Here is a 12,103-nt window from a genome sequence, read left to right as displayed (position 1 = left end):
AGAAGAAGAAGAAGAAGAAGAAGAAGAAGAAGAAGAAGAAGAAGAAGAAGGAGAAGAAGAAGAAGAAAGAGAAAGAGCCCTGATGTCTGTAGTGTCCCAACTTTGGTGCCAGGCACAATGCTAGACACTTTTCCATATCCTTAATCCTCACAGCTCTTGAGAGTGGGGTTGGGGGTGGGGGGAACAATCATTATCTCCATTTTACAGATGAGAAAACAGAATCAAAGAGGTTAGTGATGTGCCCGAGGTCAAAGAGGGAGTAACAAGCAGAGCCAGGTTTAAAAACTTATATCGGTCTGGCTCCAAAGCCATCTTTACCATGCAGGCTTTCCAGGAATGCTGTAGGGGAATCTTAAACATTCTATACCTTCTCTGCCTCCTTCTTGACAACACCCCCCCAACTCTAACAACATAGTGACCCAACCCTATACAGAAAAAAACCTGCGACCTGGGGGTTAAGGTTGAACAGTGAGGGGAGACAGGCCACCAAATCTGGGGGGCTTAGGGGTCAAGAGGTACAACAAAAGAGAGCGATGCTAGAAAGGGTTGGGGTGCCGGGCTCATGGGTCACAGTGAGGCTTAGGCCCATTTTACCCTTGGAAGTGTTGCTGCCCCAGTGGACTGGGCGGCTCCATTCACTCCAACGCTGAGCGCTTCCGCAGAGCGGATTATAGCGGCTCCGGACACGGAACGTGTAGAATTTCTGCCCATCCACACTAGGCAGAGAGAAGCTATTTCGGTGGTCCACCGATTGTTCCTTGGGGAGAAAGAGGGTGAGGGAGAGATGGGTGTCTAAAAGAGAAGGGAGAATGAAAACTTCTGCCCCCCCCCCGCCCCCCGGTCATCCTGTTCTTCCTGGCTCTTTTCTCCTCTCTTGACTCTAGCCGCACTGCTCCCTTCACAGACTAGAATTCAAAGCCTCCTCGCCAGATGCCCTTGAAGGCTCCCTTTTGTTTACTTGCCTATCAGGTATAGGTAAGGAAACGTCCATGGAAAGTCACTGGTGATGATAGGGAAAGGAGCTGGATGAGAGGAGAGACAGAGCAAAGGAACCGGGTGGCGGGGCAGGGAGGTGGGGGCGCAGGCGGTGATGGCAGAGAACAGGAGCTCGAGATTGCACCCTCCTATTTGGCTGTTTGACTCCTTTATCCCCATCTGCTCGGCCTGAGCTGCTGCAGTCCTGCCCCCAACACTCACAGTCCAGCTGCGGTCCCAGTCACTCCGGTACTGCACCAGGTGCTCCAGACAGTGGTCCAAGTGTCTGTTGCTCCAGCTCAGTTCTAGCTGGGATTCACTCAGGTTGCGAAGGGTCAGGTTCTCTGGGGCCCAGGGGATCACTGGAGAGATGTGTATGTGTGGGGGTGGGGTGGGGGTGTGTGTGGTCATTTCCCTGGCCTAGAGGAGTTAGGATCCTCAAGGCAGTGTCCCTGATCCCTCCACTCCTCCCTATACAGACCCCTCACCTCCTCCTTCTTGCTCAAGTACCCTTAAGGTGAAAGAACACCACCCCATATATCCCAGTGCCCCCACAATATATCCCTGGGCTCTTGGTGCCCTTTCCAAATTACCCAGATTCTGCAGTTTTAGTGTCCGAATGGACTGTCTCCTGGGTTCCTGTGGGTCCTGGAGCTGGACCACAAATGTTTCGTAGAGATGGATCTCCTCCTTTTGCAGCCAACAGCCAGCAGTGGTCCCTCCAGAGAACAGATAGTGGCCACACTCCTGGACTTTATCATCATTGGAGTTCTTGTACCTAGAGAAGGGTTGGGAGAAAGAGGAATGGTGGCATAAACTTGGGTACTACGGATACCACAGCCCAGCCTCGTCTCCTTTGAACTGACTTACTACCATGAGAAAATCGTGGGGAGGCTCAGACAATGGCTACCCTCTTTCTTGGTCCCCATAAAGTCCCTCACATCCAGCCCACCCCCCTCTGACTCCCTTGTGCTGTTCCCTCTTCCCTTCTCATACCAGTAGTGCAGAGTCAGGTTGCTGGGCTGGGGCTCAGAGCTGCTGTTCCAAGTGCAATTCATGTACTCAACATTGAACACAAAACACTGGACCTCTGGGAGGGGCAGGGTGGAAACGCTGAGGGTCCTAGGAGGTGTAGCAGTCGGGAAGAAACCTAGGTTGGAGAGAAGACGAAGAGGGGGAGGGGAAGACCAGAAATGATGGTCAGAAGAAGCAGCAGCATGAGGCAGAGAACCCTTCCCCTTTCCTTCTCCACAGTACTCTTAAATTCTGCCCGCATCCTTCTAATCTCCCGTGGCAGGTTGGACATTTCTGTACGGCCCCTTCCCACAGTCTCCTCTCTCCCCAAACCCCTCCAGTCCCACGTTTCCCACCAGCTGTGACGTCTTCATTCCCATTGGGCATGGGGACCGTTGGGTTCAGCCCCACCCCCAGCAGAGGCAGCTGCAGGAATAAGAAGGATCTGAGTGGCAATGGTGGCTTCAACATGGCGCTTGCTCTTCGTTCCCTGGGTGTAGACTGTCAGGAACCTGGGCCCCTCACCCATTACCCCTCCCCACCCACACATTTCCTTCTGTCATAGCTTCCGGTGGAAAGAACCTTAGAAACCAGGGCTTTACAGAGGGTGTGGCAAATGTGTGCTGTGACACAGGCCAAATCCTCCGGGAGATTAAGTGTTAATCTAATCCGTAGGTGTAACACCACCACTGTAAAGTGCTGTTAGGCGGGAACAGACGCTGGGCACACGAGACTGTCATGGACTGGAGAATCCTCAGACCACCCGGATCCCGGGAAGGATCTGTTCCCCATTGCCACCACAACCATCACCACTCCCTACCAACCACCCTCTCATCTAAGCCATTTTATCCCGTAGAGTGGAGGGTCTGGACCTCCCTCCCCTTCCTGTGCTCAGTCACCCTGAAACCTCTGTGAAAGCCCTACTGTCTCGGGTGGAAAGTACAGTCTTGACTCCTGTGGGCACACATATAGCTGTCTTTCTTCTGACCTGATCCAAACCCAAATATCCACCCTTAGCTGTTGCCTGAGCTGGGTCCCTGTTGAGACTGGTGAGGAGCTCTGACTTAGAAGTAGATTCTGGAAATGGAGGAACAACCATACTGGCTTCATACTCCTCATCTTCCCCTAAATCTGCTTCTCTTCCTGTGTTCCCTATCTCAGTTAATGTGTCATCACCCTTTTGGTCACCCAGACTTGAAACCTCAAAGTCCTCATCAATGGCTCCCTCTCTCTCATTCCTGAGATTCCAATCAGTTCTAGTCTGTGGTGTTTCTCTCAGCAGTGTCCTCCTTTCCACCAGCACAGCCACTGTGCTAAATCAGCCTTTCATTCCCTCTAGTCATGATTATTTCTCGAACCCGCTAACTGGCCTTTCTTTTTTCTGTCTTTCCTTGAGAGACGGGGAGCAGAGAGAGAATTTTTTCACGATCCTGAGATCCTGACCTAAGCCAAAATCAAGAGTAAGATGCTTAACTGACTGAGCCATCCAGGCATCCCCTGGCCAATCTTTCTTTCTCATATTTTATTTATTTATTTGAGAGAGAGGGAGAGCAAGAGTGTGGGCGGGGAGAGGAGGAAGGGACAGAGGGAGAAGGAGAAGACTTGCCTGCTGAGCAGTGAGCCCGACTCAGGGATCGATCCCAGGACCCTGGGATCATGACCTGAGCCGAAGGCAGACGCTTAACCTATTGAGCCACCCAGGAGCCCCCTGGCCTTCCTTTCTAAAGGTCCCTGGTCTCTAACCCATTTTTGTCTTATTTATCTTTCCCCAAACACAGAGCCGATTGGAGACACTTTGTAAAAATTGTTTATTCGGCAAACATTTACTGAGTTTTAAATATGTGCCAGGCACTGTGCTTATGTTCTAACCCGCCCTAATGTTCTGTGGGTTACAGTTCCTTAGGGTTGGCTCAAATGTTACCTTCTCCAATACGTTTTCCTCTCCCCAATCAGAATTAATCTGTCTTCCCACTGTGATTCAATAGCATTTTGTCAGTGTTATTTTTGCCATTTGCTAATTTGATTAGTTTTTAATTTATCATTATCTGTTAACTTTTATTACAGCACTCCATCTTTTCTCTAAAGAGAAATTTCTCTGAAGAGCAATGGCATCACAGAAAGTGTACTGGCCCTTGAGTCCAGAAAAAAAATCTTAGCCTCAGCTCTGTTTCTCAGTACCTGAATGACATGGGGCAAGTGAACTTCCACTCTTTGAAAATCAGCTTCCTCATTCACAAAATGGAGGCGATTATAATCTCTAACTCATGGGGCTGTTTGCAGGTTAAAGGAGGTGATGTCTGGAAAGCATCTGACACTTAGATGCCTCTTTCCAAGCGGGAGTTCATGGACACTTAGGGGATACACTGTTGACCTTTAGGGGCTCTAAGAATTTCCCTGGAAAGTATGTAACATTTTGTTTGCCTCTGTAACTTTCCCGGGAAGGCTCATAACGCCTATCAGCATCTTAAAGGGGCTGTGAATGGAAAAAAGGTTACGAACCTTCGCGCCAGACCGTAAAGACCTTGAGGGTTTATTAGGGCTGGCCTTTCAGGGGTTTAATGGGTGCTTTCTTATGCAGACCGTTTCCAATCTTCACAATAGCCCTTTGAAGGAGGTGACAGTACACCCATTTTTCAGATGCAGAAATTCAGAAAGGAAGAAGCAGTTTAGGGTAAAAGGCAGAGTACCTAACCGAGGCAAATACCCTTGAGCCCCGATTCCAGCCTAAGAACCGAGCCAGCGACTGGGGACCCAGTTTCAGCTTAGTGCTCGGCGCCGCGGCTACCTCCCGCCTCGCGGGGTCGCACCCCGCACCCATCCCCTGGCCACACCGGACCGCTCGAGGACGTTTCGCAGACACTTGGCAAGCGAAATCGATCTTCAGAAGCCGCGCGGGCCCTAACGCTCGGCGGCCGCGGAGCTCCGCCCCACGCCGGGCTCGGCCCCGCCCTCGCTGCGGTCGGTATTGTCCGACGGTTCCCGGCGTCCCTCGGTTCCCCTCGGTAGTTTCCGGCAACGATCGAGAGTTTCTAACGTGCCCCCTGTTGTCTCTCCGCTGCGGTCCTCGCAACCGCCACCCCCCTTGTCGGTTCCCTCTCCCCCTCCCCCGTCAGCCGGCCCCGGCTGGCGCCTCTGGCGCTACGGGCTGGGCAAGATGGCGGCCTTCGGGATCTTGAGCTACGAACACCGGCCCCTGAAGCGGCCGCGGCTGGGCCCTCCTGATGTGTACCCTCAAGATCCCAAACAGAAGGAGGTGCGTTCAAAAAATCGGGGCTCTCAAGGGGCCGGAGGCAAGCGATCCGCAGACGAGGAAGCACTGATGGTTTGGTGAGGGGGGGGCGGGGCGGTTTGGTAGGAGCCAAAGTCCCAAAAGGGGCAAGAATAAAGTGGGCTGGTGTGGGAGAGTGGGACCTGGGGGGAGGGGGCTTCCCGGGTGTAAATAGGGAATGATGTAGGGGCCACGCTGGAGGCGCCCCTCTCCACACACACGCACACACACACCTCAGAAAGTTGTCTGAGGCAGCTTGGTGAGCTGCGGCTGCTTGTGAGCTTGCAAGGAAGAGTGATGTTGAATGAGCTCTGGGTGGCTGGAAATCTTAGTGACTGTGGGGGTGAGGGTGGGGTCCAAATGAATATAAGGGCCTAGCTTTAAATAACAATCTGTTCTACTCAGAATCTTCCTCCTACCTGCCCCCCCATTCCCCCCCCCGCGTTGTTCCCTTCTCTTCTGCCCTCCTCTCCCACCACCACCACCCCGGGATGGGGGGGGAGCTGAAATGTCGTTTTCCTGCCTCAGGATGAACTGACGGCCTTGAATGTAAAACAAGGTTTCAATAACCAGCCTGCTGTCTCTGGGGATGAACATGGCAGTGCCAAGAACGTCAACTTCAATCCTGCCAAGGTGAGACAACCCTGCCAGGCTGAAGGAAAAGGCTGGAAGACTGAGAGGGAGCAAAGGCCCTGGGTTGGGAAGACCTAAAGGGACAACCTGAATGGCTTGAGTTTTCCTTCATAACCCAGTGCTGCCACACTGGTATTAGCCCTTCAGAGGCACGACCACCTCTCTGCCTCTTCTTCCCATCCTGAGGTGTATAGTTCTCTTCCCTCAGATCAGTTCCAACTTCAGCAGCATTATTGCAGAGAAGTTACGTTGTAACACCCTCCCTGACACCGGTCGCAGGAAGCCCCAAGTGAACCAGAAGGACAACTTCTGGCTGGTGACTGCACGATCCCAGAGTGCCATTAACACCTGGTTCACTGACCTGGCTGGCACCAAGCCACTCACGCAACTAGCCAAAAAGGTGAGGTGCTGCTTCCTGGTCTCCAGGCCAAGGTGGGGAACATGGGTATGAAGTACTCTGCTATCCCTGGATGAAGCTACATGGGTGCCAGCTTGTGGCAGTGGTAGAAGTCTCACTATTTGTGATGTCTGTACAGGTCCCCATTTTCAGTAAAAAGGAAGAAGTGTTTGGGTACTTAGCCAAATACACAGTGCCTGTGATGCGGGCCGCCTGGCTCATTAAGATGACCTGTGCGTACTATGCAGCAATCAGTGAGACCAAGGTGAAGAAGAGACATGTCATTGACCCCTTCATGGGTGAGTAACTCCTGATACCAGGGGTCCCAGCACTGATTGCATCAAGGAGTGATACAGAGACCCTTGGACTTATTCTCCTTCCTTGTCTGTGTTCCTTGCTTCTGCTTATACCTTGCATTCACTCCGTTAGCAAACATTGCGTGTCTTGAGTATCTACTGTGTGCATGTGCGGGGCTGTCAAGGTGACTGGTCCCTTATTCCCACCCTTAGGATGCTTATAATCCAGTAGGGATGGTAAGGCATATGTACAAATCACGTAATTAGAGAAAGTATGTGTACGTGTATGTGTGTGTCTCTCAGAAGAGATGGTGAAAGACTTGAGCAGACAGAATTATTTGGGGACACCTGGGAAGGCCATGGGCAGGTGGCATTGGACCAGAGCCTGAGAGGATGAATAGGATTTAGAAGGATGGTGATGGGGGGTGTAGGCATGGGGTGGGGACAGAAGATGTTCTAAGCCGAGGGATGGTGTAAAATAGCCCTTTCCCCACCTTTCCCCTAGAATGGACTCAGATCATCACCAAATACTTATGGGAGCAGCTGCAAAAGATGGCTGAATACTACCGGCCAGGGCCCGCAGGCAGTGGGGGCTGTGGTTCTACCATAGGGCCCTTGCCCCATGACGTAGAGGTGGCAATCCGGCAGTGGGACTACAACGAAAAGCTGGCCATGTTCATGTTTCAGGTAGGAAGAAGGGCCATGGGATGTGACGCCCAGGGGGCGCCTGGTCTCACATTCCTCCAGTATGGGACAGAATCCACCTGCCAGCTTGCTCCAGCTGTGTTTCTCTTCCTCCTTTGATTTACCTTATTGCTAATAGTCCCCAAGGAAACTAATACTCTTCCCACCTCCTTGGACCCATAGGATGGAATGCTGGATAGACATGAGTTCCTGACCTGGGTCCTTGAGTGTTTCGAGAAAATCCGCCCTGGAGAGGACGAGTTGCTTAAACTGCTGCTGCCCCTGCTGCTGCGAGTAAGGCCTGGGGTTGGGGGGGGGGGGGGGGGGGGGGGGGGGGGGGTCTAGGGAGGATCAGAGGAGAAAGAAGACGTGGATGCCATGTCCAGTGGGGAGAACTGGGGGTCTTGATGGGCATGTCTTCACAGTACTCGGGGGAATTCGTTCAGTCTGCATACCTCTCCCGCCGCCTTGCCTACTTCTGTACCCGGAGACTGGCTTTGCAACTGGATGGCGTGAGCAGTCACTCATCTCACGTTATGTCCGCTCAGTCGACAAGCACACTCCCTACCACCCCGGCTCCTCAGCCCCCAACCAGCAGCACAACCTCTACACCCTTTAGTGACCTGCTGATGTGCCCTCAGCACCGGCCCCTGGTTTTTGGCCTCAGCTGTATCCTTCAGGTGGGTACTGGCTGGGCCCGGGAAAGCATTAAGAAGCATCCAGAGAAGGCTTGGATGCCCGTCCTGGAGAATGGGGGTGATTCTCAGTGGGAGGTGGGAGCAGGCACTGAGTACTTGCTTAGAGATTGTTGCTTCTCGGTCCTGGGGCATTAGTTTCTTTCCAGGACTTGAGTAGGGCCAGAGCAAAAGGAGGGGATGAGGGGAGAGGCTCAGAGCTCAGAGATGGAGTGGTGCTATGCCAGGGACTCAGAATGACGTTGGACCAAAAAGCTCAGGCTGGGGTCTTACAGTGGGGTTCTAGAGAGGGAGCCATGGGAACAGAGCCTGACCCAGCTGTTCCTGTGTGGCAGACCATCCTCCTGTGCTGTCCCAGCGCCCTGGTTTGGCACTACTCACTGACCGATAGCCGCATTAAGACTGGCTCACCACTCGACCACCTGCCTATTGCCCCCTCCAACCTGCCCATGCCAGAGGGCAACAGTGCCTTTACTCAGCAGGTAAGTCCCACGAGGAGCCAGCCTGGTGCCCCTGGATTGAGATGGGAAGCTGGACTCCTTTTTCAGAAATAGCGACTTAGAGGGGCGCCTGGGTGGCTTAGTCAGTTACATGTCTGCCTTAGGCTCGGGTCGTGACCCCAGGGTTCCTGGATCTGGCCCCGTGCCTGAGCTTCTGCTCAGCAAGGAGTCTGCTTCTCCCTCTCCCTCTGCCTCTCTTTTCAAAAAAGAAAAAAAGGAAATAGTGACTGGGGTCTGGTACAGTCCTTTGTGCCTAAGCCCTGGCCTTCTGTATGCCTTGGTTATCCTTAATTAAAGCACTCCCCCTTTTCCCGTACTGCAGGTCCGTGCAAAGTTACGCGAGATTGAGCAGCAGATCAAGGAGCGAGGACAGGCAGTTGAGGTTCGCTGGTCTTTTGATAAGTGCCAGGAAGCTACTGCAGGTGGGTGCCAGAGGACAGAGAGTAAGAAGGGTGTTTGAAGAAGGGATGGTAAGGACCTAGCAATCTGCAAGTCAGAACGTACTGGGCTTCCTATTAAGTCCCCTTTCCCACTTTTCTTCCCGAGGCTTCACCATTGGACGGGTGCTCCATACTTTGGAAGTGTTGGACAGCCACAGTTTTGAGCGCTCTGACTTCAGCAACTCTCTCGACTCCCTTTGTAACCGGATCTTTGGATTGGGCCCTAGCAAGGATGGGCACGAGGTAAGCAAGAAGGGGAACAGAAGGAGCCAAAAACGTGGCAAGAGCAACAGTACACCTGAGGGGAAAGCATGGCGAGGCATGGACACTGGGGATGTGTGAAGAGACAATCTTCCTGGGCCTGGGCTGTTTTAAGATGGGGCCCAGTCTTGAAGAAAGCAGAGTGGTACTTTATCCCCAGCCTTATCCTGCTCACCCCCGTCTTCCTTGGGTCTCCAGATCTCCTCGGATGATGATGCTGTGGTGTCACTACTGTGTGAATGGGCAGTGAGCTGCAAGCGTTCCGGTCGGCATCGCGCTATGGTGGTGGCCAAGCTGCTGGAGAAGAGACAGGCTGAGATTGAGGCCGAGGTCAGGGGGGCAGAGATAAGAGAATGTGGTTGGCCAGTGGGGCAGTGGTGGCTGGGGTTGGAGAAGGATGGAGCTGAGTAGTGGACCCCAAGTTCAAGTTATGAGAATATAGAAGGGGTACGGACCCTAAAGGGAAAGTTGAGGACCTAAGGCAACAGTAGGAAGGAGTGTATCGGTGTTGGAGTTAGGGAGGCAGGCAGGGCTTCAGTTGGGAGGCAGTAAAGAAAATGGAGGTCAAAGTGGGGATGGAAGCGAAGGGCTTGGCAGTGGAGACGAAGCAGGCGGCAGGTGAAGCATCATGCGTGGAGAGGTGAAGAAGCCGGCCCAGACCGATGCTGGGGTTTCTTCTCTTGTCTTGTAGCGCTGTGGAGAATCAGAAGCCGCAGATGAGAAGGGTTCCATTGCTTCTGGCTCCCTTTCTGCTCCTAGTGCTCCCATTTTCCAGGATGTCCTCCTGCAGTTTCTGGATACCCAGGCTCCCATGCTGAGTATGGACCCCTGCCACCTTCCGCCTCTCTCCGCCGAGACTCGGTTACGCGCCACTGTCCCTGGGAAGCTTAGTGAAGGGCTTTCTGGTGTCTATTTCTGTCTTGGGCTCTATGCAGACTGAGTTTGGGGTATAATTCCAGCCTCTGATCATCTTACAGTTGAACAGAATAAAGGAATAAGGAGAAGAACCCACGCCAGAAGCGTTCTCACACATAAATAGCAGCAAGGATGCTCTCTTCCTTTCCGAGATGGGGTGTGGGGCAGGAGGGGGGTGAACTGACTGTACTCTGTCCCTCGGGTTTGAGGTTGGGGGGGTCGTTCCTCTTCTTGCCCACCTCAGGTACTCTAGGAGCACTGTGCCTCAGGTGTGCTTCTCTCCCTTGCTGCCTGTGTCCCGTGCTCTCTTAAACCCTCTTTTCTCATTCCCTCCATGCAGCGGACCCCCGAAGTGAGAGTGAGCGAGTGGAGTTCTTTAACCTAGTCCTGTTGTTCTGTGAACTGATCCGACATGACGTTTTCTCCCACAACATGTACACTTGCACCCTCATCTCCCGAGGGGACCTCGCCTTTGGAGCCCCTGGCCCCCGGCCCCCATCTCCCTTTGACGACCCTGCTGATGACTCGGAGCGCAAGGAGGCTGAGGGCAGCAGCAGTAGCAAGCTTGAGGTGAGCAGGCCTCATCTTGCCCTTGGTACCTCCTTCAGACATTCCCAGACTCCTGGCTCTCAGAGTCCTCCAGGTATCCGATAAGGGGATGGTATGGGCTTGGCACTTCGGGGCTGGCCCAGCCCTCTCACATCCCTTGTTGGCATTTGCTCCTCACAATGGGATGAGGGGCTCCGATCCCCCTCCTTGAAGCTGAAGGGAATGAGGCACAAGGTGGGTATGTGAACTATTTAAAGCTCGACTCCAGATCCAGTGCTTTTCCCAACACGGTCTCCTCCCTCTGACTTCGCCATCCACCTTTCTAGGTGGTGGGGAGCAGCTCCCTGGGGCTAAAGCGACTTGGCTTATATTCTGTGCCCTTAGGACCCAGGGCTCTCGGAGTCTATGGACATTGACCCTAGTTCCAGCGTGCTCTTCGAGGACATGGAGAAGCCTGATTTCTCAGTAAGTTTGATCCCAGTGTGGAAGAAAGAATCCAGCTCCCGAGGCCCTCCTGTTTTGCCTCTCTGGGGAATTTCTTTATGCCCCTGGCCCCCTTTTCGCCCTCTAAATGTTCTGCCCTTTCGCCTTTTCTTAGTTGTTCTCCCCTACCATGCCCTGTGAGGGGAAGGGCAGTCCATCCCCTGAGAAACCAGATGTTGAGAAGGAAGTGAAGCCCCCTCCCAAGGAGAAGATAGAAGGGACCCTTGGGGTTCTTTATGATCAGCCGCGGCACGTGCAGTATGCCACACACTTTCCTATCCCCCAGGTACTGTCCCCCGGCTCCTTGAGACCTCGGTTTTGAGCTGAGGTTTCTGTCCAAGGACTGTGCTGTGGGGTTGGAGCTGTGCTTGTGGGTGTGGTATGCTGGGAAGGGCCTGAGCTCTGGGATGCTGAGGGTCATGGAGCATGCTTTTGAGAGGAGGAGGGAGTGAGACCCATGCCAGCGTCTGATGGTGCTGCTGGCATGCAGGAGGAATCATGCAGCCATGAGTGCAATCAGCGGTTGGTCGTACTGTTTGGGGTGGGAAAGCAGCGAGATGATGCCCGCCATGCCATCAAGAAAATTACCAAGGATATCCTGAAGGTTCTGAACCGCAAGGGGACAGCGGAAACTGGTGGGTTTGAGGCTCCTGAAACAGATCTCCCCCTAGGAGTGCCCTAGTCAGTGACCCCTTCCCCAGCACAGGGAACCCCCAGTCATGTCCCCATGTCCTGTCTCTTGGAGTCTCCTGAGAGCTCTAGTCCTTTTGAAACTTCCCCCCTCATTCCCCCCCTCTGCAGACCAGCTTGCTCCTATTGTGCCTCTGAATCCTGGAGACCTGACATTCTTAGGTACCTCACAGTAAGCCCCATACTGCCCGCCCTTCCCCCTCCCCTCCCCCAACCTAGCACCTCCCTGTATGTATGCCTCCGAGGTCCACGTAGTCTGTGGTCCTCCAAACCTTTGCTTCACTGACCCCTTCCCTTCATCCC

At 53.4% G+C, this 12,103-nt stretch overlaps 2 protein-coding genes across 2 annotated transcripts in view; one reads left to right on the top strand and one right to left on the bottom strand.

Moving 5' to 3' along the window:
- Nucleotides 1-2,547, bottom strand: part of LOC111161041 (interleukin 2 receptor subunit gamma) — a 3,903-nt gene extending 1,356 nt beyond the window's left edge. Inside the window, exons 1-5 of the mRNA XM_022524492.1 lie at nucleotides 2,346-2,547; nucleotides 1,972-2,125; nucleotides 1,569-1,753; nucleotides 1,198-1,337; nucleotides 595-757 (exon numbers count right to left, since the gene is read on the bottom strand). Coding sequence (XP_022380200.1) covers nucleotides 595-757; nucleotides 1,198-1,337; nucleotides 1,569-1,753; nucleotides 1,972-2,125; nucleotides 2,346-2,460 — 757 coding nt within the window. The 5' untranslated portion in view covers nucleotides 2,461-2,547. The remainder of the gene's footprint in view (nucleotides 1-594; nucleotides 758-1,197; nucleotides 1,338-1,568; nucleotides 1,754-1,971; nucleotides 2,126-2,345) is intronic.
- A 2,541-nt stretch (nucleotides 2,548-5,088) lies between these two features.
- Nucleotides 5,089-12,103, top strand: part of LOC111160986 (mediator complex subunit 12) — a 20,769-nt gene continuing 13,754 nt past the window's right edge. Inside the window, exons 1-17 of the mRNA XM_022524403.1 lie at nucleotides 5,089-5,242; nucleotides 5,786-5,890; nucleotides 6,099-6,290; nucleotides 6,427-6,586; nucleotides 7,089-7,270; nucleotides 7,451-7,561; nucleotides 7,693-7,947; nucleotides 8,298-8,444; nucleotides 8,785-8,884; nucleotides 9,009-9,145; nucleotides 9,362-9,493; nucleotides 9,855-9,981; nucleotides 10,419-10,648; nucleotides 11,012-11,092; nucleotides 11,226-11,396; nucleotides 11,601-11,745; nucleotides 11,912-11,962. Of these exons, the coding sequence (XP_022380111.1) occupies nucleotides 5,144-5,242; nucleotides 5,786-5,890; nucleotides 6,099-6,290; nucleotides 6,427-6,586; nucleotides 7,089-7,270; nucleotides 7,451-7,561; nucleotides 7,693-7,947; nucleotides 8,298-8,444; nucleotides 8,785-8,884; nucleotides 9,009-9,145; nucleotides 9,362-9,493; nucleotides 9,855-9,981; nucleotides 10,419-10,648; nucleotides 11,012-11,092; nucleotides 11,226-11,396; nucleotides 11,601-11,745; nucleotides 11,912-11,962 (2,425 nt within the window). The 5' untranslated portion in view covers nucleotides 5,089-5,143. The remainder of the gene's footprint in view (nucleotides 5,243-5,785; nucleotides 5,891-6,098; nucleotides 6,291-6,426; nucleotides 6,587-7,088; nucleotides 7,271-7,450; nucleotides 7,562-7,692; nucleotides 7,948-8,297; nucleotides 8,445-8,784; nucleotides 8,885-9,008; nucleotides 9,146-9,361; nucleotides 9,494-9,854; nucleotides 9,982-10,418; nucleotides 10,649-11,011; nucleotides 11,093-11,225; nucleotides 11,397-11,600; nucleotides 11,746-11,911; nucleotides 11,963-12,103) is intronic.

This window comes from Enhydra lutris, unplaced genomic scaffold (genome assembly GCF_002288905.1).
Source record: "Enhydra lutris kenyoni isolate GAN:26980312 unplaced genomic scaffold, ASM228890v2 scaffoldscaffold81, whole genome shotgun sequence".
NCBI classification, from domain to species: Eukaryota; Metazoa; Chordata; class Mammalia; order Carnivora; family Mustelidae; genus Enhydra; species Enhydra lutris.
The sequence above is the reverse complement of the archived record's forward strand: the minus strand, read 5'-3'. Positions and strand labels throughout refer to the sequence as shown.